The 24,536-nt window shown below is 47.0% G+C and overlaps 1 protein-coding gene across 4 annotated transcripts in view; it reads left to right on the top strand.

Moving 5' to 3' along the window:
* LOC120821676 (protein phosphatase 3 catalytic subunit alpha) overlaps nt 1–24,536 on the top strand; it is a 51,743-nt gene that overhangs the window by 3,122 nt on the left and 24,085 nt on the right. For all 4 annotated transcript variants that reach the window (XM_040180533.2, XM_040180536.2, XM_040180535.2 and 1 more), the window contains exon 2: nt 17,534–17,734. In XM_040180533.2, the coding sequence (XP_040036467.1) occupies nt 17,534–17,734 (201 nt within the window). The remainder of the gene's footprint in view (nt 1–17,533; nt 17,735–24,536) is intronic.

The raw sequence follows: 24,536 nt of genomic DNA on the forward strand, positions 1-24,536 counted from the left end.
GTGTGTGTGCTGCTCTTTTGGACGGAGACGAAGCAGACTAGATGACCTCTTACTGTCTTTATGCCTTTTGGCTTTCCGATTGGCGAGGGGGATTGCATTGTTATTTGACCGACTGCCCAAAAATGTGAACGTCTATTGTGATGACAAACACTTCAATTGATAACTGATCGTTACAACGCAATAAATTCACAATACTTTACTGCTTTTCCTCTAATGGATTGAATTGATCTACTGACAGTTGGCTAGGAATTTGATTAATTAGTGGTAGTTGCTCAGCATTTGTTGACTCACTAGAAAGTGTGAGTGGAAAAAAGAGGCACTGATGGAGCCTCTTTTTGTTGACCGTGATGACATACGTAACAATAATAAGTATTACATACTCTAGTCCCATTCTTAATCCAACTTTGGGAGCTGAAACGCTTCATTTCACTAGAGCATCATACGTGAGCTGAAACGGCAGAAATCAACCAAAAATGTATCTATGACAATTTAGATTAATGTCCGTAGTTTTGAACACTCACTCCAGCTCTTTCAATTCTGCTGTTTAGCTGCATCGAGTTATTTGTTGCTGGCGGCTCGTTGGTTTAGGGAGCAGAGCGGTTAATTAGAGCCGTTTGATTGGACACTTGAACTGCGAACAGGGAGCGCTTGATCTGCTGCACGAGAGCAGGGGTCCTAGGTAGCAAACTGTCAATATCCCAGTTTAGATGTACGCAGAAGGAAAAATCCTGATTGCGATTGTTATTATTTGGCGCCATGTAGTTTTCCTGATTGATCCAGCTTTCTTTCTTTTCTTTTTTTAGTGTCTTCTTTCCAGGGAAAAAAGGCCCTCAACAATTCTGGTGGATGTTGCTCTCTGGATGTCTCATTTTGAATGCAAAAAATATTAAGAGTAAGTCACTATATAGTCTTCAGGGATGCCCCCCGTCATGTCTCCTCGGCATGTGAAAAGGCCTGTGTCCTCCTCCTCCTCCTCAGCATCTTTTGACAGCAGTCCACTCAAACGGCTCGACCTGGAAATGTCGCACACAGCAGGAACTGTGTGTGACAAGAAGATAACGGAACAAGCGTCGCGCGTCTTGTCACGACGTAAAGCGAAACATTATTCAGCCGCTGTTGATTACCTTATTAATAACCGTGTGTTGCGTCTCGTTGTTTTTTTCGAAAGGGAAGACTCGGTTGAGATGTTACTGTCGGACACACCGTCCGTGGCACTCTGCACCTGAGTAAGCACACCTTCACCGCTCATTAGATTAAAGAGGAATTAGGCTCTGTTGTGGAATTAGGGCACAGCAAAGCGGAGGATTCGGACAGATTATATAGGGGGATAAAGGCGGCCCTGCTCAGAGGTTGTAATCTGACTCCATGCATTAAAGCTGCTGCGCTTGCTAATTGATTGATTGCTTGTACACAGACGTCATAATGTTGGGCTCATATTTTGGTAAAAATCCGCCTCCCGTATAACAACACGCGGCATTTTCCCCTCCCATGGCTGGCACGCAGCAGCAGCCTGCGGCCCTTTTGTGAGCTGCGGCGGCTAACGAAAGTGATTTTTATTCATTTTATTTTTTTCCGGAGGGGGGGGGCAGGAGTGGTGTGTCATCAGGTCGCTCCCTGGAGCTGGTCACGCAGCGCCGTCCCCGAATCGATCGATCGATTCTGTGTCCAGAACACATGAGAATGCATGTTGGACACCCAGTGCAGCGGGCGGGGGGACGGATGGGCTCCGCTGGGGTGACGAGTAGCACGTCGGCTTTCTCTCCCCACCGAGTAGTTTTGATTTAGATTTTTTCTTTTTTTAGGGAGGAGGGTACACCCACTCATGTGTGCCCGCACGTGAGCCGCAACATGGGTCACTTTCGCTTGGTTTGGGATTCAGATGTAGAAAAACCATCTGTTGCGAGAGCGTTGCCAAATGCTGTCTCGCAAAAGAATTGCGAGCAAATGCTTTGTGAAGGCCTGTGACTCATTAGCTTCACGTAGACTCATTCAATTAACAATTCAGTGGATGTTTATTTTTGTTCAGGGACTAGGTTTGTGTGCGTATGTTGTTTTTTTATATTGTTTTTGTTGTAATAATTTGATTTAGTTAATCACAGTCAGATTTGTTAACTGTTGGCCAAAATCCGCATAACTTCAATATAGAGGTGTTTCATTTAGTTGATAAAATACAGACATTTTTAGTTTTACCTTAAAACGGTCAAGCTGAAACCTAATATCTAAAGGCTTGCTGTCTTTGTGGCTGAATAAACGACGGTAAACTGTCGATTTTCCTTATAGATATATACCAAAAAGGCCTTATGAAATGAGTAGTTGGTATTAGTTTTAGTGTATCGGGTGTATTTTATTAGCAACACAAACTTACAGTATTTTAACTGTCCTGTTCCGTTCATTTGGAGGAGAGGACAGTGTATGGGTCTCTCTGCTTGGTGCTGTCAGTAGCTCTCAACACCCCAGTAATGCAGTGGCACTAGTTGATCTAACGGTATCGTTGTCAAAGCCCCATCGATTCGTTATTTTTTTTTCTTCTTCTGTCACCGCATTGATGCAGTTCCGTCTGCGTTAAATCAATGCATCAGTGTAGTGACCCGACGCGCGCAACCCGGGCCGGATCATCATCATCATCATCATCATCATCAGCGGAGAATCGCAGTCTGTTTACATTTTGAAACGCCCGGATCTTTATTTAACCCGCAGGTATGCGCACACAAAGCCGCCTCAAACCGCGCGCTCAATGAGAAGCCATTTTGCACCTCCACAATAAAACCCAGGTATGCGTTTCCTTTTATTGAGGACAAACCTCCCTCAGATTGAACGCGCGGCCTTTGGCCTTTGGCCTTGTTTCTCCTGCTCTACTGGACTCTGTTAGCAGGAGGAGGCTCCCCGCGGTGCAGAAACATACCTGCGTGCTAATCGGGAGACCTGCCGCTCTTGGATGGGGACGGGCCCCGGCGTGCCGCTGCGCGGCGGATGCGAGCGCAGACACGCACCCCCGGCCTACCGCTTTGTATTTAAATATGGGTAGAATGAGCAGAGCCGTCCGTGGGCTGCCTGTAAACGGCAGATTAGGAAAAGAAAAAGTCACCGCAGCGGGAGGGATGTTTGTTGCTGCCGTGTGGGCTCATCGACTCAGTGCATTGTGGGGGATGACATGGGAAGTGGTGCGCAGTAGCTCATGGTAACTGTCAGTGCGAGATTGCCTCTTCTCTGCTGTCTCGTAGGCACCGGTACTTGTTGACACCCACGCACACGCACACACACACACACACACACACACACACACACACACACACACACACGCGCGCGCAGGAATTGAGGCTGATGTAAATGTGAAAACCTGTTCCCATGAAGGACTAATGAATATGCAAATGTCTTTTATTTTCAGTACGGTGACGCGAGAATCGCAGCAGCCGTCGTCAGAGCCGTGCATTTAGACCACTCGTCCCGTGGTTTGGGGCTTCCAGTGTTACACATCAGTATTCTGGCTTCAACCCTTTGTACAAAAGTGTGTTTTAGGATACGTTTTCATGGACCTTTTTTTATAACTGAAAGCTCCATTAAGCGGATGAATAAAAATGCGCTTAATGGAGGAAACCCGTAATTACAGATGGGTAAATGAACCATTCTATGCCGCGTTGGTTTTCCCCTTCTCGTTCCCTGCTGATCTGTGGAAAGACGACCCCACTTTCCTTCCTTTCAGGTGTGAACCAGCTTGCTAGAGCAGCCAGTGTGCGGATGAGAGAGAAACTCCAGCTATACAAATACAGCTGGAGGTGAGTCGAGGCCCCAAGGTTTATTTACACTCATTCACACGTGTTAATTATAGACAACCTGGCTGAAAAGGACTGAAAAGGATTCCACGTGGTGGTGATATTTGGTTGGTGTCTGCTTGTCCTATACCGTAGGAAACTAAAATAGCCTTTCACTGGACTGATGCTGTGCGCGATGCTGTTTTGAGAGATTGGCATTTGTGTAACTTCAGTCGTGACTGTCTCAAAATGGGAAGTGAGACCATTTCGGCAAACGGGTAAAGTTTAGCCCAGCCCTGATGACGGCACACCACTCCGTAGCCTCCCGCCCACGTGGAGAGGAGAGAGGTTAGGGCACACGCACACGCACACACACACACACACACACACACACACAGTCTTTTTTTCGCGGAGGCTGATCCGAGCCATGATTCATGACCGGTGGCCTCACCGTGGCGCTGGCATTTGTTACTGTGCCCCTTGCCGTTTTCTCTCTTGAATTTGGCCCCGGGGTCAATGAGAAAAAGGAGCCGCGGGTGACATTGCATTACTGGCAGTAAATTTGTGATGGTTAAAGTTAAATTTAATTTACATTAGGCTGTCCTCTAGAGAATGTCCCAGCGACGGGAGGCCCGGTGACGGATAGTTCCCGACTTTGGTGTTGGCCCCAACTGTCGCCAGGGGGGGTGGGCTTGCACGGTGATGGCTCAAACGGATATCTCATCAGAGAGGTTAGTGTGTCCCAGGGCTCCGATTGATTTTGTGCCTGTCCAAACCAAGCCGGGGAGCCACGCGGTACATTAACCAATCGCAAGCCCTTCAATGCCGGCCCGACTCCCTGTCGGACCATTAGGGGATGGAGGGAGGGCTTAAATCTTCTCGTGCATGCTCACACAGGCCCCCCCCCCGTGTGCTTTTCACATGTGCGGTGACGACTCTGAAGAATGTCAATCCCGTGGAAGCGGCAGGAGCCTTCCGTCACACACATTTTACGCTCGCCCGAGCTCCATTGTTGGTAATCGATGCGGTTGTCACACCCCGGCACCGCACGCGCGTGCTAACTCGCTAGCTGTGTTATTATTTCTTCTTTGGCAGCTTGTTTTGTGGCTTCGCTATATCATGCGAGCCTTTTAATAGCGGCCCGGGCCCCCACACCGGATCTGGCGAGCTCGAGGAGTGACACACGAGCTCGCTGAGCGCAGTCACTGCTGCGAGCGCAACAATGTCCATGACACACAGTCTCAAGAAGACCAAAGAGTCCAACATCTTCGACAGCTTTGCTACCGGGGCTTGACGAGTACTTCCAGGCAGCACTGTCTTTTTGTTTTTCTTCTTGCTTCTCCTTGGTGTCCTATAAAAAAAAAAGTGTGAGACATGCTCTACGGAGGCAGACATTCTTTTTTTACTGTCTCTGTGCCATGTATCCCAGCTACCCTCCAACAACGTTATTCATTTTTTTCCCCTGCACTCTATGGAGTTTCGGCCTGTGGCTACGATGCTGCCTCTCTAAGGCCACCGCCTGCCATTCTTCTTCATCCTTTCTTATTTTTGCCCACTCGCTGCTGCCCGTGTTGTATGACCAAAGCACCCATACTGCTTTAGGCCCGTCTCCCTGTATAGAAAGTAATCCGATCCCCCTGGAGGAATGTGGCAAGCCTCGGCGACGTCCAAATCGAGGTACAAATCTGCCGGTCAGCGGCGGATAGTGTATCTCTGGGTGATTTTTGAGCCGCCACTTTGGCAGCAATTGGCATGAGTCCCCCCCCTCACCCATAGTCCCTAGCCCTTCTCAGCTGGCCCGAATGCGTGTTTTCGTTTACCAATAGCAAACACTTCACGAGAGTTGCACTGGCAGGCCGCGGTTAAAAAGCGGCATTCAACGGTTGGTGAGCGCTGTCTGTTTTGAAGACGGCAGTTTAGAGGGCAGCGACTTCTTTCCAGTCCGACAGATGGTACATATGCACTCGAGTGGCATCAGCCTGCAGCCCCGCATGGGATGTCTTTGCAAAGCCTCTTCTGCTTTTCCAAATGGAGATGGTGTTAGTTTTTCCAACCAGCTCCACTGCCGGGGATGTATGGCGGCATCTGCTCGCGAGTCTCTGTTTGGATTCAGTGAATGAAATGGTTCTACGCGCCAAATGCCATCAATAGTCGTCGTTACGCGGATAGTCAGTGGCGGGTGATAATTATGGGAATCTCTCCATGTCAAAGGTTCACCTGTGATTTTGTGGTGCCATTAATATTTAATGCTCGAGTGTGCTGAAGTAGCATGACAGTGTTTGGGATTGAAATTATGACCGGAAAAAACAATTTAACACATGTGGTTAAAACTATTTCATTCTAGTGGCAAAATATTATTTCCACAGGCTGAACTTCTTCTTGTTTTAGGCAAGAAGAAGTTCAGCCTACAATGTATTTTGTAGATACATTTGAGATTATCCCCTCCAGGAACTCGCATGTTCTACGGATGTATGTTTAAACCTTTGTATTTGATGATGCAAGACAAATGTGATTTAAAAAAAAAAAAAAAAAAACTATTATCCTTCTTCCTTTCCTTACCACCATCAGTCGCACACTGGCATTGCAGTCCCAGTTTGCTATAGCCTTTCTTGTGCGTTTGACAATATGAACCTGTTCCACGATCCACATTTTGATGTTGAGATTTCAGTTTATTTTTACTATTTCTGTTGTGCTGCTGTCTCTTCCTGCCCTTTTATGTATCAATCTGGTTGAAACCATTGTACTGAGCTTTGCTTTCCATCTACAAAACATTTCATATTTGGGCAAACCCTGTATTTGGAAACGATGCTTTCTTCACCCTAAAAGCACGTATGTGTTAATCAACAAGAGGCAGCTAAGCTCAACGTTGCCATGCAAAGGTTACACACCAAGTAGGAAAGTCTTTGAAAGGTTACAGAAGTGAGGAATTGAAAGAAACAAAATAAGCTCAGCTGCAGTATCGAGCGAAGGCAATGCAGCGGGCCTCTGCCCACAGCAGAGAGGATACGAGACTCCCTTCAGGCAGTCAAGCTGTCGAGTGTTCCTGTCTGCGTCCTGAACTTCAAGGACAAAGGGCCCGTTTGACCTAGGCGGCCCACTCCTGCTTAACCCGTTCGGCAGCACCTAGTTCTGCCGAGTTCAATGGAGGCTCTGGCCCTCGCTTACACTTTTTGCCTTTGACTGGACGTTGGCTGCAGGGATGGCTTTTGAATGCGAAGCTTTAACTGCCTTTTAATCTCACGCTCCTAGTAAAGCCTGCACAGATGGTGCCTTCAGCGTAAGACTCCGCTAGTGAATTTTCAAAGTGCTTTCCCTGCAGTATAGAGGTCAGGCTGGCTGCGCAGCGGGATGATTTACTTTACAGTCACTTTAAACCCAGAAGGGTTGCATAACAGCAGCTACTTCAGTGGCTCCGTCACAGCTTCTCCTGATACGCAGAGCTCCTCCAGGAGGCCAGTATTGGCGAGACAAGGTGCGCGTGTGCAAGGTGGGGAGTTATATCCCTTGCTGACTCAGAATTCCTTTGGTCTGTTAGGGAAGTAATTCCTTTGTTTCCCTCCCTATGTCGATTTTTTTTTTTTAATTCCATTTTCTTTCTTGGCAGCCCCTGCTGGCAGGAGAACCCACCACACCCGCACAGTCGTGGCCTAGATTCAGAGATTGGCTTGAGAGGTGGGCGTGGGCACGGAAAGGCAGGGATTGGGGGGGGGGGGTAGCAAAGGAAGGGGGCTCTTAAAGGCCTTGTCTTGGCAAGAGGTGGGAGGAGGTTGATGGCTGCGCCATCACATTGCCTCACCACCTGTTCATTTACGAAAACCAACCAGTCAGTCGGGCTGAAATGAAAACTCAGCCGCGTGTCTGTTGGACACAAACGTTCGACGCCACAAATGAAAATGTCAGATGCGTCTCGTAATGCTTGAATCCCGAAACCCCCAGGTAGGGTTTCGTCTGCGGCACTTGAGCTATATTCGTGTTAATTTCATAGACGTGTGCTTGCCATTTCTGACCCTCCCTCCCCGGGCGGGCACACCATAAAGGACTGCCCTCACACATGTGTGATGGGGCTATTCTCGTACGGTCGCGAGGGTTTGCCCCCAGTTCACAGTTCATTGTGATGGTGTCGGCGGGGAGGCATTCCCTCTCAAGTCAGGGCAGGTAACACCCCCTCCTCCCCGCCGATGGGGGGAGCACCAGAGGTCAGTTAATTAATGATGAGGCAAGAGGCATGTTATCTAAAGTTCCCGCTGTATTTTTATTTGGGTCGTCCGCTCCTTGGACCAAGTGTGGGTGCAAATATAGAGAGGCCACATCCCCTCTGTATGTGTCTAGTGATTGCATTCTAGAAATGCCAACATCCCAGCTGCCAACGAGCCCTCCTTGGGAGGTGCGATCGCGCCTGTTGAGGCATATTATCTCAGAGGCGAGCTGCAAATTCGCTTCTGCAACACTTTTCCGTGTATAAAATACAGCATTGAATCGTGTCAGTAGTCGTGTCGAGGCTTTTTTTCTGGGAGGACCACCGCAACCTCAGCCAAGGTGCATGCGGACGATCCTTCTCCCGTCCAGTCGCCCGTCCGCGCGTCACCGCACAGGGTTCATCGAACAAGCCACCAGCAGGTGGGGGCTTTCTGAAGTGGCTCCGGAGAAGCGCCTCTCGGGTTAGTGGGAACACGTGTGCTCCATAAACGTGTGTCGGCGGTCCTTCCCAATACACGCGACGGGTGACATGACTCAAAGTGCTGCTCAAAGTGTTCGGCCCCCCCACACCCACCAACCCCTCCCCTCGCTCCCTGACCTTTGTGTTTACTACTTGAAGGAAAGATGGAAATTAAAGCCTTGGAGTCCCGCAGGAATCAGACCTCCATTTGATCTACAAATGAGAATTTGGAGTTGTAATCAGGCGTTATATAGTCGTTATGAGAATATTGAATTTCACCTCTGTGGGTATTTTGTCATTAGCAGAAAGCACTTAGTGTAGTTCAACAGAAAGAAAACATATTTCCGACCCAGAGAACATTCCTCCTACACATTGCTTTGCATCAGTGTTAGTTCTTGCTTAAACGTTGGCTATTAAGGATAGGTCGGACTAAATGGGGGAAACCGCGCATCTGAACAGCCGTCATCCAGCTCTCTCTCTCTCTCGATGTCTCCCAGTTAAAAACGACGCCCATAGAGTGTGGCTGCAAAAGCTACCGTTTGAGCTGACGGTCTGCTTGTTGTGTCATGGGCCCTGAAATGACAAGTGGAGCAATTAGCATGTTGCACTTGTGGCGCGTTTTGTCACGATGGCAGTTTGTCAAGTGCGCGCGCGACATCGGGGAATATGCAGATAAAGTGTGGCTGCGAAACCGCCGGGCCGCTACGTGCCTCAGGTTCCGCCGGTCGGGAATAGCTTCCACACAGCCGAGGCAGCAACCTAAAGCTCCCCGTCTCCCCGATCCGTTCAGCCTCCTCCATTGTTCTGCCTCTGCTATGCTCCAAAGCTGATTACAGCGCCTTCTCTAATGAAAGCTAATCCTGTGTCACGGCATTGTGGAGGTAGAGGTGGGGGGGGGCGGGGTAGGCAGGCCTCGGCACGGCAAAGCTAGCTGGGAATGTCTTCTTCAGGGTCTGTCAGAGGGGCTTTCCGAGGAAATGTGTAAGCGTCTCCGCAAACCTAGAAATCGGCATGGTTTTACATTGAGCTCCTATAAAAAAAAAAAAATGTTATGCTGGTAGATTGGCCCTTAACATTTTACGCTCAATGCACTGACAAGACTTCCAGTGGGAAGTGACACGTTTGATACTATAAGGGTGGTACCTTCAACCCTTCCTGTCAAACACATTTTCCATACTGAAAGTCACAGGCACTGGAAATCAAACCAAACGCACTTGCTAGTAATCCCCTGCACTTGTATTTCCTATATACAGTCATTTTGTTCATGAATCATTGGTTTATTAGCGTAGTTCGTCACCCTGATCTGTGCACGTGGCAGCTTAGTAGCTTTTAAGGATGCATTAACCCAACTTTCTCTCCCTGTAGCAACGTTTATACCTCAACTCCCAGAAACCACGGCGCAGGATTATCCCTCCACAAAACACCCATCCACCCCTGCAGCATCCTCTGCCCACTCCACTCCGTCCGCCCGCGCCCGACTCCCACGCTGCAGCCCTAACCCCGCTAATTACTTCGTCTTAGTCGGAGTGCTGTCTGAGATCACCTGCTGCCTCCGCCCGACGCTCTCCACATCTCTCATCAGAAATCTGTTGAGCCAACAGCAGGATTAACGTTCACTTGTCACTAACCCTCACATTGCCTCTCTGCTGCGGGCTATTTTTCTCCGTCAGGGCCTTGGCGGCCTTTGATAACCCTGACGGCTGTGGGCAGGATGGACGCAGGTCTTGTGTGCACGACCTGTCTTTTCTTAATAATGAGAATCCCAGGATGGCCGCCGCCGATGGGCTCCTGCGTGAAGATGGGCAACACGTGTTGCTGCAAAAACAGCTTCGGTGTCCCACACGCCATCGCGCTCCTATTTTTTTGTTTTATGCTCATCGCAATCTACCACATTCATGAAGCATGTCGCGGTTGAATATTTCTGATAAGGCTCTGATAAGGTCGTGAATCAGGTTGGTGCAGAATCTAACATGCTGCTGGCGATAAAAAAAACAACAAATTGAGCCAATATTTTGATGGATGAAAGATTACGACAGAGACTTTACAGCGCTGTTTCCCTGGCAACCCCTTTTTACTCACTACTACTTGTGTCTAATATCCCTGCTGTTTGTTGACGCGATGTGAAAGTGGATTTCCGCTGCAGCAGATGATGGTCGGCAACTTCAAGTACAGTAAAGGTCCACTGGTAGCTTTTAATGAAAGCTATGGTCATCACAGTTGCAATTACTTGCAGTTGGATTCATTGAATATTTAATTTTTTTCAATGTTAAGTCAAATCTTAACATTGTACGTGCCTGTGCAAACAACTATGTGTGGTGTTTCTTAATTGAGGGATAATTTAAGGTAATCCGAATTGATTGATTGTATTAAATATCATTAGAAATTTCAGCTGCAAATTTAAAGTTGCTCCAAATTGAGATTTCTGAATCTAATTTACAGTTTAGAAACTGTACGTTATTCCACAAGATAAATACAAATGTAACCACATTGTATCAAAACCGGGAATATATTTCCTTAACAAAATTGTAATGATGCTCTTTAACCCCAATTGGCCTCTTCAGGTTGTTTTTATTTATTTATTTGAGAACTTGTACAGTTTATTTTTGACGCAGTACACAGCAGCGGCATTTGTTCTCCATGTTACCGAAGCTGACCAGCGCACGGTGCAAGCAGTGCTCACGCCATCCACCAACGTGATCTATGAAGTAGAAAGAACTAATTGAGTAATTTGAAGGCTCAATTTTGCAATTTTACCGCATGAATTAATAAATACAGGAGGCAAATGAAATAGTGCAAGATTAAATTATTAATTGGAGGGGAAGATTGATCATTTGTGTGCACGAATAATGAATACATGCTGCTTTATTTGGCAATGACTCTCTTACAATTTGTTGACTGTACTGCTCAGTCCCCCCTTTTTTTATTTTGACTTCCTTTTTGGTCCCTTTTCCTGCCCATTTATTTTCCTCGTTGTCTCTCTGTCACTGGGTAAGACGAGTGCCATTGGCTCTGGCCTCCATCCTGCCTGCACCACCGGGCTAGCTCCAATCCCGTCCTGCATAGATACACGCGGCAGACTCTGAGGCACTGAGCTTCAAAGCTGCGCCCGGTCCAGGGCCGCCTTCTATCGCCGCTAATGCATGGTAAAGAGGTCTGCGCCAATCTCTCTGTTAGCCTTAATTCCTGCAGGGCCCTTTTTATTTTTATATTTTATTTCTGATCTGTTGTCGGCCAGATGGGAGGCTTGTATGTTTTAGAGGTTGACTTCTATTCGAATACATCTTCATAAAACGTAATGTATTTGCTGCTCGGAGATGTAATTCAGTCTGTTTAATAAATATTAAACGGCTACCTAAAAGATCCAAAAAATTGTTGTTGTAAAGTGCAATTATGTTCCCACCCATCAAGGCACGCTGTGGCTTTTCTTAATCCCACTAAATGTGGGGAATGGTGTAGTCTAAGGGTAGCTTTCTTCACAGTTGACCAGTACAAGCAGGTTGCTTTTGTTGGATTAACCTGCCAGACGTTTCAGTTTCATGATTTATCTGCTCCACTCTCTCCACTGTGTGTGCGATTCTGCAACTAGAATTTACATTGTGTGCTGATTGCATTGGAGGAATGCCTTATTCCTATGGACTTATGAATTATTGATTGACCAGGCTTTCTGCATGAGGTCGGAGTTGTAGGAAAACCGAGGTTCTACTTTCAGACCTGACATAGACATCACGCTGGACCATATTGTAAATGATTTATCAGCCTGTGAATATAATGTGTTGTACGGTTCAGCCACTGTAAGTCTTTGTCATCAACAATGAGATCCTCATCTTATGCATTATGCATGTCGGATAATCTGCTTCTAAATGGACTGTGGTGGTGTAAGAATGATACTGATGGCTACTAATGCCGGTTGATATTTAAAGTTGAGGAGCTTCCTGATGTACAGCATGTCCTTTTTGTTTCCTACCGCCTACGGAAGATCATGCATTCCACGCATCCTGGACCCCTAAACATATCTTGCTCTAATTGAATGCCGTGGTGTGATTTAATTAACAAACCCCGGCGATGAGTGGAGAGCGACTTGCGTAACTTAATGCCTCGTTGAACATTGGCAGTTGTCCTCTGGGATTCTTTAAAAGCGTGTAGTGCAGCTCCATTATGCTCTTATTCTGAAGCATAATCCCAGATATGTCTGGGTGCTGCTGGGCGTGTTGCATTTTGCTGCAAACAGATACTGCTGCATGACACATCCCTGTGGTTGTGCCGTCTCACATATGGCTGGAATACTGAAAGGGCCGACCACACAGGGGCCCAGAGTCACCACCCACAAAACGTCCAAGAACGAGACACAAAAAACTCCACGATGAGACCCAGAATGACCACAAAGGTCCTCAGAGAGACGATCAAGGACCCCCATGAAAACACCATGGACATGTTTTTTTTTGTGACTCTCTCACTCTGGTTTTACATGTCTGTCAAATTGAGCCGGTTGTGACTAAACCTGTCCGACCTGGCTTTGGTATTGACGCATCATTTGATCAGGGAGTGGGTGTCCACTGGATTTGTCATGCACGGCTCTTACTTGGGCTGCCAGCCAGCCACCGTGCCTCACAACAAACGGCACGGCACCCTTTTCCGAAAAAGCAAATGAATGAGGTGAACAGTGAATGAAGTTACGTTGCATAGATTGGCGTAGCTACCACCGTGCTGCCTTTTGCATAACAACATTGAAGTGCATGCAGTTAAATTCCTCTCTGGTATTCTCTGCTTTTGTTTGAATTGACCTTTGTTGCACTCGCACATAGTTCTGGAGTCTTTGTTCGGCCTCGACTCCCCGTTGGACATGCTGGGATTTCCACTGGTCATGCTGAGTCTCAGGGGAGCAAAATTGCTGCTGTGGAGTCTGGTGTAAGAGGGGGGGCTGGATTGACGTGAGCAGTGACAGCTCCCGCTGAATCTGGCACCGTCAGCAAACTACTTGGGGGGGTGGGGGGGTCTGATGTAATGATGCTGCGCCTCGCAGGATTGAGGTTTCTGGCTATTGGAATAAGAATGTCTCATAAATTGTTCGTTTTTCTCGCTCTATCTGTACTTTTTTTTATTTAGATAGCTCGCTGTTTGCTACAGCTGTTGCTGCGCAGTCGATGAAAGTGAACCGCCCCCCCCGCGGGCCCCTCGTTAGATATGGATCGACTGAGCGTTTATTGTGTGAGAGGTGCTGTGTTATAGCCAACGAAAGCGCTCCTTCAGACAATTTCTGATGCTGCAATGTACACAGCAGAGGCAAGTCCTTTTCTGCCCAGTGGACGTCTTCTGTCTCGTTCCAGAGAAGTCTCGTCCTGCATTCCTCCCGTAAGGGAAGCAAATGCACCGTCAGGGCCCGTGGAGGAGGAAGACGAGCTGGCAGGAATTGTAGACCTCTGGGCTGTCCGGCCCCGGGGGTTCTGCCCTAAACGAAGCCAGCCGCCGCTCGGTGAGCTCTGCAACAGTCCGTCGCACTTTCTCCAATTAGGCGGATCTGTCCAGCGCCGTAGGACTGCTCACCTCCCACTGTTTCATTCCTCCCGGGGATCGCATTAGCGCTGAACTACACCAAGCCGAACATTTCAAGCTGCCGGTCTCCCCGCCGCTTTCCGCAGCGGTCTCGGCGTGATTGCGATTTGCTCAAGGATCACACACCACCGAATGTCGGCGCTGTACCCGGAGATAATTACTCCATTTGCGATGTTGCCCGCCGCGTCTGACGATCGGAGGCTTTTGTTGGTCCAAGACCTCGGCCTCGGCCCTAATCCACTGCGAAATGAAATCATCAAAAGTCGCTCAGCAACACAGCAGAGTGTTTGCTTTGATTTAGCGGGCAGACGTTCATTAGAGGTTTGGTGGTCTACTGGTCTTCAAGCCTAATGGCTGATGGATGGCTTTGATTTGCATCATGACAAATTACAATGCTAATCTGAGACAAATTACCAGGGAAAGTTAAATTAGACTCCAGAAGCGGTCTTTTTTTTTTCATCCTCCCGGTCCCCACTCGCGTCACTTTCACTCTCTTTCCAGATTGAAGGCTGCAGTGCAGTTTTGCCGGTTACATAACGGGAAGGAAGAGGGAAATGGCAAAACTAATGAAGGCAAAAGGGACCGGCTAATGGAGACCATTTTTTGAGTCAGGCTCCAGTACTTCACACCGCCTCCCGTCAGTTTAAAGCTCCGCCTGACGACATAAAAGCAACAGTTTGTGTGTGTGTGTGTGTGTGTGGGGGGGGGGGGTTCTATTGCTGTTGTTGTGATGCTGTACCACATGTTTCTGTTTTGACCTGTCGGTATCTCCTATTCCAATGCTTGATAACTGTGGTTGGAAAGATTTGGCCCATATTTAAAAAGCAAACTTTGACATTTTTATTTTCTACCGTTTTAGGATTATAATTTTCTTTTCCTCTCGCTTGAACGATTCGTTCATCCACATACTGCGTTTTCTAGCTGTAGCGCAGGCATTTTTTTTTCTTTGTTTTTGTTTCACGAGGGTAACGCCTTTTGCTTTGGAGCGTAAGACCTACCAATTGTGTCATGTCTTGGCAGAGGCGTTACTCCCCGTAATAAGAGGGCTGTTAGAAATTCCACAGGGGGAAAGTTCACAGTGATTCCATTGTCACCCGTGTTGGAATTGGAAGGGCGGCGTGTTGAAGGGACGCCAGGGCTCCAACAGCCACGGCTTTCACGCTAGTTATTTCCAATAAAGAATAATGTTATTTCTAGGATGTGTTATGTTTTGGGACTTCAGTCAGCGGGAAGTGGCCAACACCCGCGGCTGAACCGCGTCCGTCTCTTTCTCGACGCTGTCACCAGCGACCTCTCCGTTCGGGTAGTCGGTCCGTTTTTGTAACTCAAACGCTTAATTCCAAACCCTCAAAGTCCAGATGTGGTTGTGGTGGACAGCCTCTGGAGTTTACTTGTCAGAGGCATGATTCTTAATTGGCTGACGATGTGGGCTCGGTGACGTCCGCCCCCCATGCGCCCCTCCCTGACAGCTATCCCATTCGCGCCACGTCCCTTAATCGTCCGAGGGGCGTTGGTTGTCGTGTCATTCTCTTCGGGGGAAAGAAAAATCCCTCCTAAAGGGGTCCTATGCCGTTTACGTGCGTGTACATGCCCAACATATTGGGCCCCAATCTGGTGTCGTTTCCCAGGTGGAAAGCCCAAGGCCCCGGCCCCCCGGGCTAGAGGTTACGTAACTCTGTCTGTCTATTTCTGAATGCTTCAGATTAATACTGCCGACATTAGGCTGATATTGTTTTTAAAAATATTTTTCATTTTTTTTCATGCACAATGGGTATTTTCTTTGGCTCATGCAGTGTTTGAGGTCGGAGCCTATTTGGAACCTTTTGCTCTTGAATATAATGAATGATCACATCTTGATGCTGTCTGAAATTCTCACTTATTTTTTTGGCTTTAGGCAATGAGTGTATTTAGGTTCATCCAGTTTTTTATATGCTGAGAAATCAGCACAGTTATCAATATGGTAGTCTACCTCTTGATAGCCAATTTACATAGTTAAAAAGAAAGGTATGTAATATGTATATTCACAAGCTGATAAATATGCTTTTTCAACCTTTAACTGTTCAGCTTTAAATGCTGCAGTTGAGATCCCAGATATGGTTCGTTGCTTTCAGGTTGTCCTTTTTGTACCTGTCAGTAAGTAATATGCTCATCATCAGGGGTTGTAATGAAGGAAATGTTAACCGACTAGGCTTTTGTGTTGGCGTAGGCCATTTAAATAATGGTTTCACGAAAGAGACCTTGAGTTTCATTTTACCTGTTTGAAGTCACCTACTAAAATGTCACTGACATGATGTCCATTTTCAAGAATAGGGGGATTTCTGTGCTTTTGTTAAAAGACCACGCTTGCCATTTTTAAAGTCTGACTAAAGACTCGTTGGGATATTTGCATAAAAAGCGTGCTTCGTGTCATTTTCATTCTTTTTTTGTGCTGCAATTATATTGGAAGTTTCACTTTTGATTTATTATTCATGCAGGCAGGATTCAGGCTTTGTAATATGCAAAATGTCTAGAGCATATTGAAATGGTGTGAAAAGTTATCCTTTTATGAGCTACTGATTAAAGTCAGCATGAGAAGGATTTGTCTGTTTGTTAACACAGCATTCGAGGTTGTCCGCTCCTCCCAGCAAGTAGCGATGCACCAATACTGGTACCTAGACCGACTGAAATGGTTTGATTATCAGGGACTATATCATTTTTATTTGTTCTTTTTTTTTTTAAAGGATATTTGGTAAGCGGCCACAGTATTGGTGTTCAGACAGGAGGATTAAGCGGAGCTTCACTATCAGTCAACACCAGTGACGTTTGCAGTCATGGCAGAGCAGAGCCTACTGGGTGGGGGAGGGGCGGGGAGGGGGGGGTGATAGCCGATAGCCGGAAAGGCAGCGAAATGGAGAGAAAATGGAAAATAAAGGATCCACACACTGCTTTCACGGAGAGGGATTCTCATGTGTACATCTATACATTTGTCTTTGCCTTTTACGTTGACAATAACTGGATTTGTTGTGGAATTGTTTAGTTTAAATTTCATGGTGCCTTGGAGTCTCCTAATTAAGAATAATTTTACTCTTTTAAATAATTGTGATCGTCGCACTGAAGATCATGTCTCCTTTAATATACAAATAAAAGGGAGCAAAGAAAATGGTTACCTATAAAACGCAGCGACATGACACACTCACGACAGGCTAAAAACACATTTTATTTCGTGCTTCGGTTTTTAAAGTTTCCTTTCTTCTGCTGCAAATATTGTCAAGCAAACAACAAAAGCTTGTCAGTCTGTTCTAAATATTGGAAATCGAATGACTCACAGATCATAGCAGCAATCTGGTAATTTGTCTCAGAGGGTGGGCTGCAAACATGGAAGTGAACACCGACTCCCTCTCCTGTGCAACTAGATACCCTGGAAGGTACAGAGCACCTGCAAATAGACCAGCGTAACTACTTTCTGCTCAATGATGTGGGATTAACTGCACATCCTCCTGAGCCTTCTGTCAATAAAAGATGTATTAAAGCGCTGTAAATATGCTCCGAAAGCAGCTGTGATGATACTTTGTCTGCGTTTCTTTTTTCCCCCTCGCAGCCGTCCCGTTCCCTCCCAGTCACCGGCTCACGGCCAAAGAGGTGTTCGACAGCGATGGGAAGCCCAAAGTGGACGTGCTGAAAGCCCACCTGACCAAAGAAGGTCGCGTGGAGGAGGCGGTGGCCCTGAGGCTCATCGGAGAGGGCGCCTCGATCCTGCGCGCAGAGAAGAACCTGCTGGACATTGAGGCCCCTGTGACAGGTCAGTGGTCAGCTTTAGCACACTGCGTCAGGTTATTTGGATCATCGAGTATTTATTCGATTGTTGACACAAGGGTTATTCCCTCAATCCGCCTTCCACATCGAGGGCGTTTACGTGCTTTGTTTAGTCAATTGTGACAGCAAACTGAATCTGCTACTACTTATCTAAAGTTGGCCAACGGCGAGACCGTAGAAGCTTTGTGCCTGAAAGAGCATTTTATTTAATTAAATTAAACCTAAACTTCCAGAAAATATGAAGCTCTCGGAGGAAAAAGCCGTTTTTTTAACGAATTTGACAAATGAGCGATGAGGATCCGCTTCAAAGGATGAAAACAGTGTGCAATACATTCGGACGTGGCAGAAGAAGCTCCCTAACCATCCAGCTGTTTCCCTCCTCATTACTCCAAATCACATTCTAATTATGTACTACCCAAAAAACAACTTGTGCGGAACTGTCTGTTTTATGCAAACTAGACACTCGAATTGTGTGCGATTGGAACGGTGCACTCTGGGTTATTTCCAGAGTGGTCTCCCTGCTTACATTTGTTTTTTCATTAAGTGAGTCACTGTGTCTCAGGGCCGCATGTGGGCCATGTGGCCAGCCATAGCAGTCTGTTTTATATAATGAAACTCACAGGTTTAGTTCATCCGATTTGCCAAAACGAACATTGCTCATTAGTGCTCACTTGCTTGACCGCTGCGTGAATTGAAGCCCAGTTGTCACGCGGACGAAGCTCAAACGAGGCTGGCTTTAAAAAACACTGGCAGACCTCGAGTTAAACACGACTAATTCCCCGTTTTTCATCCGAGTTGCTATCGAGGGCGGCAGAAATTCGAGGAAAAAAGCGGGAATATTTTAATCTCATTTGTCTTTTTTTTTGCTCCTAATTTTTCCACAATGTTGAATTCACAGTTGGGCTCCTACTCGGGCCTGAAGAGCGGCCCTGGTGCTGAAGTCCAACTCATTTGTGGCGTCCTCGCTAAGAGAACACGGCGTGGAAGGACGCCCGCTGATGCATATGCACAGAACCAGTGCATCTATTGTTGTCTTTCTTCCTGGTCAAGTGCCCTGTTCCTCCATTAGACTTTCTGATGAGGTTTCTTTGATGTTGTTGTAATCCGAGGCACGGACGTATTCAAAAGGATCTATGGTAACCCATCATCATTCGCCAATAAGGGATTGTTCTCCAGATGCAGTCCGGAGTGGCCTATGCTCATGGCCGGCGCAGTGCTTACTTAATTTAATGGATGCACAGCCCTCGTTGAACAAAAGTGCGGGTCTCGTATGTTTACTGAGGCCATTTGCAATAATAGAATATTTTGTCCGGCTGTTCAAGAGAGTGAAGCTTAACAAAAAGATGCAAACAGGTTGGACAAAAGCCTTATTTGCTGCCTCGGTCTTCATATTTGCGGGCACACAAGCAAGGGATTAGTGGAAATCCTGTTAAAAGTAACTAGATTTTCTGATTTTGTGTGTATAAGTGTAACTTAAGCAATTTTTAGGTGAAAAAATCTGTCTACTAATTCCATTCTAATGCTCAAATTCAACACAATTGTGTTTATCTTCCAGTTTAAAGTATAATAAAATAAGTAATATTATTAAATAATTTCATTTCCACAGGGAAACTGTTCTGTTTATCAAACCTGAACACGTAAAGCAAAGCTGCGTCCTCTGAACAAACAGAGAACTAGTGACAGTTTATTACAAAGGACGTCAGTGTATGCAGTTTAAAACGCGCTCGTGCTGGATTCAAAATACGGCAGCCGTTGTGATGTAAACGAGGGAGTTAATCCGACATAAGCACCTGTTATGATGTTCTGTCTCGACCTGATGCAATCTGGTTTCTGGTGTGTAAACAGAACACTAACTCTGACCTTCAGGTGCGCCGAGGTTGTCGTTTAAATCCTCAGAAGCTCAGTCACGAGCCGACGTGTGTTGATTTTAGATTTGAGAACTGTTCAGCGATGGTGTCGGCCGGCAAACCTCCTTCCTTTGTTGTGTTGCATGGAAACAGTGGACTGCTCCCGTGTGTGTGTGTGTGTGTGCGCGTCTCTTTGTGTGCCCACACTTGTGTACACGAGCGCGGCGGTGAAGCACTTCTTTCCCTCCCACTCAACGCCCCTGTCTCAACCCCTCTCCCACGCAGCCGAGTCCTTCTCCGCGAGGATTTCTCGCTCTGCGCGTGCACGCGATCGTACTGTGTTTCCCCCCCTCGTGCGCGCTCGCAAACTCGCACACACACACACACACACACGCCACGCTCTTTAAACATTTCTTTGTTTCTCTCCCCGTTCCCCCAGGCTGCCTAGTTTAATCCCTCTGTGCCCCCCCCCCCCCCCCCCCTTCTCTCTCTCTAGAGCACCTGCAATTCTAACATGATCCATTGGTCAAATAAGTAATGAGTAAATATGAGTAAATATTTATCATCGATGCAGAGCACTTCCTGGTCGGGGCCAGATGGCAGGTGTGTGTGTGTGTGTGTGTGTGTGTGTGTGTGTGTGTGTGACGACCGAGCTGGCTTAGCCCACCGAGTACATGCTGCTCCCGTAGCCTTCGCACACCCATCGGACGATTTATCCCCCCGGCCCCCCCGCCTCTACAGCCACATCACCAGGCAACAGCGAGCTTTTACACAGTTCATACACCTGTCTGCAGTGCGGCCTGAGGATGCACACACTCCAACGCGGATGACGGGTGAAAGTGGTTTTTTTCCAGTACATGCATGAGTTTTGGAACGCGAGATTGAGGCGTTTAAAGACCAGCTGTTTGGGGAAAAAACGAGTCAGAGATATTCAGGTCTAAAATATTGTGTGCACATTTAAAAAAAAAAAAAGGCCCTGATAAGAATTGTGCTTGCTATGCGCAGCGTTTCAAGGTCATTAAACCTTTTCCTTTTCAGTTTGTCACACGCCCGTTTTTCAATGAGAAATACACTCAGAGCCAGATGGATAAATCGTCCGGTGTGATATTAGCTTATTGTAGTTTTTTACACTCTCCCATATCGATTGGTATCCGGTCCACAAATCCAGTGTAGGTCGGCCTAAAATTCATATTCCTGCCACGGTTTTCACTCGAGAGCGCCCAAGTTAATCAGATTTATTATTTTGAAAGGCCAGATCAGAATAACAAGGCTTTTGTCTTTTCTCAAATGTCTTTCTGTCTTTGTATGTGAAACACTGGAAAGTGTCGTTCACACCAACTCAGTCACTTGAAGTTCCTTGAGACGTCCAACTCTAAACCAGTGTAACATTCACTCTTTGCTGCTGTTCCTGAAATGGCGGCTTGTTAAAAATCCCGTACAGTTTGATGTTCATAACAGATTGCGAGCTCCAGCCCCCCCCCCCCCCCCCCCTTCCCTCTGAGGCTCTGAAGGATATACGCTCTCAGAGAGCGGCATCGCACCAAAAAAAAAAAAAACGGGGGTACAGTTATCATCCAGTCTCAATCAAAACCCGATCTGGCGGTCTGCTCTCGCCGCGGATCGCTCTCGCTCAATGAGTGCGACCTCGCCGAGTGGCCTGTGTAGGTTCTGAAGCCAGGTTGTGTAATGCCTGCCACCCACTCAATAGCTGCTGCTGCCCGCTGATACGCTGCTACTCAGGCAGATCACTTCAGTGCACAAGCAGGAGATGGCCAGAACAAATTGTTATTATTTTTTTATTATTTTTTTTTTATCACTCCCGATAATGTACTCCCACCTGCTCTTCTGATGTGGGCTCCGGTTCCCACCTCTTTTTTCTTTTTGTGCATTGTGTGACAAGCGGGGAGGGAGGCGAAAAAGCACGTCTGTAGGTGTACCGCTGCACAGCGATGGACGGGGATTGCGTGTTTGCTGTGATGAAGCCGGGCCCCCGAGCTGGAGGAGTGAGCTGTTGCGCCGTCCATTTAAACTCGTGGGACCGGCCTCGTCTACGCTCAGCGCCATTCACACTGAACCTCGCATTCGGTGGTTTTTTTTTTTTTTTTTGTTTTTTTTAAAAGCCGGTGAATAAACTTGCGCCTTCCCCGCTGTTTTTCCTTTAACTGGCAAGTGACTGCTTGCCGAAAGGTCAGCCGGAGGCGGCGTCCTCACACATGCGGTGTGTTTGACGTGTGCTCCAGGTGAAATCGCAGCCTGACCTCGTACCCTCCCGCGGACCTGACCTGTGAAAACGTGCAAATATTGCAAATTTCCCTGTGAGCGCGACATTTTCCCAAAAATTGCTCGGTTGGTGGTCATCCCTTTGAGACGGAGAGCTGCACTCCGGGGCCCAGTGAAATGCGAGTGGGTTCAGAACAATGGCCGTGCACAGGGGTTGGCTGCCGGCTGCACGCGTCCCTGTTTGTACACAGCGGACGCGTTGCATCGTCTCCATGGGTGCCGCTTGTAGAGGTCAGCTGCTGCTTAGGGTTGCTTTGAGCGTTTGTTTCCATAGCAATAACCAGCCCGGTTATTCTTGATAAAAGCTGATGAATTCAGTGGATTGTCTAGTTTTATTTCATCTTGACGTTAAGTGGTACATTAGGCTCTAAAGTGAATCCTTAATGGTGGCCAGGATGCAAGAAAAACAAGACATCATTACAAAAATGATCTGCAAAGGGTGACGTTTAATGTCTGCAGGTTTAAAGAAGAGGGCTCTCGCTATAATTGCTTTGTTTTTATGGTTCTACATTTGGTTTTTGATTGGAGGTTTTAATGTCCTTGTCCAGCCAGTACATGGTTCATCCTAATTGAAAGTAAAACGTAAGCGTACACACATGGTTTTACTTCACCATCCAAGTGAAACCCGGTATTTGAATCATGAATTGAATAAAGGCTAGCACATTTTCTGAAGCGTAGAGGAACTATTGTCACAAGGGTTTCTCTCAATTATTAGTCATTACACGGACGCGCATAAAAGGACAACAATGATGCATAAAACATTTTTGCTCAAACTTAAGGGTTTTTGTAGAAAATAGACTATTAACTCACACTGTCCACTCACTGTCACCTACTGTGTTGGTAATAAAAGAGGTGGTTCAACAATGACTAATATGGTAGGAATGGAAGAACAAAAAGCATGTGAACAACTCTCCAACACATATTTTTGAGTGCATACTGGCCTGGTACATTGGTATGTTTTAGAGGATTTTTTTTCCCTTCCCTTTCTCCTTCTCATATAAAAATCCCGTCAACACCAGCAGATGAAAGCAGGGGAGGGGTGGGCACGGGGGAGGGAGGGGTGACATGAAGCGGTCTAACTGTGCTCCGTGTTTGCTCTGTGCTCGTGTTGCCGTGATCGCGAGAGGAAGTCCGGGCATCTTCAGAAACCAAATGACCAGGCTGCTTCTCTGAGTTGGTCGGCCGGTGCAGATTGAGGCGGTTCCACAGTGTGGGCGTGATAAGAGTCTCCTGGTTAGGCGAAGGTTTACAATTGTCAAGCAGAGCCGCCTCACGAGGCTCGTAACTCTGGATAAGTGCTCTCCGACGTTGTCCTCCGGCTCCCTCTAATTGGATATCTCCCTGAGACTTTTTCACTGACTCCTAACCGTAATTCCTCCTGCGTGCTACAGTTCATAAAGCAGTAAATAGCCTTACGGAAAAGAAAGTGTCCTTTTTTCGAATTCCATTTCGATCCGTTCACCCTTTTGTTAATGACTTAACTAACTTAAGTATAGCCGACTCACGGCCCCTTTGGAATCAATCGCCGTGCCTCGAGTTCATACTGATCACGTTTGAGGTCGCTGGTCGTTGTCTTCGTCGCCGCTCTCGGGGGGAAGAAGGTGACTTTTCCCCAACTCGTCTGTAGTATCCGTAAGCCTTTCGGTCAGTTGCGATGCTGTTTCAAACGCATCGGCTGGTATGGATTTAAATATGGGATTTAAACGTCTCGCCGTTTGCTGCCCACGGGGGGGGCCAGGCAATGTGACATCTCAGAGGTCGGGGGCCGACCTACGCCAGACACCATTTGACAGCCTTTAAAGGAAATACGAAGCGCCGCATCAAAGAAATCCCAAAGCAGTACGAGCGGTGCAGGAGCAGCTAGAACAAACTCGGTAAATTGGCCCGATAGACCGAACCGGAGGAAGAGTAAAACAAGCACTGCGGAGCTGAGAATGATTAAAGGGGATAAACGTTTAGACCCAGGCGACTGCTTCACCGAATAATACATTTTTTTCTGCTTCCTTTGTATTCAGTGTCAGTGAAACAAAATTGCCTATTGTGTTCACTTTTCGTGGAGAAAACTTCTCAAGAATCTTCTCAGTACCTGGACAGTATGTTTGAATGCCAATAAAGAAAGAAACGAACGGATATATTGCCCGTGGGTTCTCGTCTATCTTTGTGCACAGAAGACTGTGTACTCTTTAAAGCTACCATGTATTTATGGTGGTTAAACGGGATCTGCTTTCCAGCTGCAGGTTTCACTTTTTAAAAGATACCCGCCTTTCTTTTTCAGCCGCAAATCTGACAGTCGGCTTGAGTAAATGTTGTTGTGATGCAAATTCCATAGTCGTTTTCTCTTAATATCTTGTGGTTAAATCCACATCATGTGTCTGTCGTCCAAAAGTGGACGATGCACCATAATGGAAGTCCCGATGATTCTTCTCAATAATTCATTTTTGGTTGGGTGTAATAACCCTTTGAACCAACCTTCAGAGTGACGAAAAGAACTGACCTCAGGCCCATTAAATCAGACGCCCCCCCCCCTGTTAGTCAATGGCAGCAAATCCTCTGTGGCCTCTGCTCCCATCTTCTCCCTGGAGAGTAATAGTGTGAAGTCCCATTTACCAATCCGGGTTGATTGATTGTTCCTGATTTGTGAGGCCGATGGGCTTGTCCCAG

This window comes from Gasterosteus aculeatus, chromosome 7 (assembly GCF_964276395.1).
Source record: "Gasterosteus aculeatus chromosome 7, fGasAcu3.hap1.1, whole genome shotgun sequence".
Taxonomy (NCBI): domain Eukaryota; kingdom Metazoa; phylum Chordata; class Actinopteri; order Perciformes; family Gasterosteidae; genus Gasterosteus; species Gasterosteus aculeatus.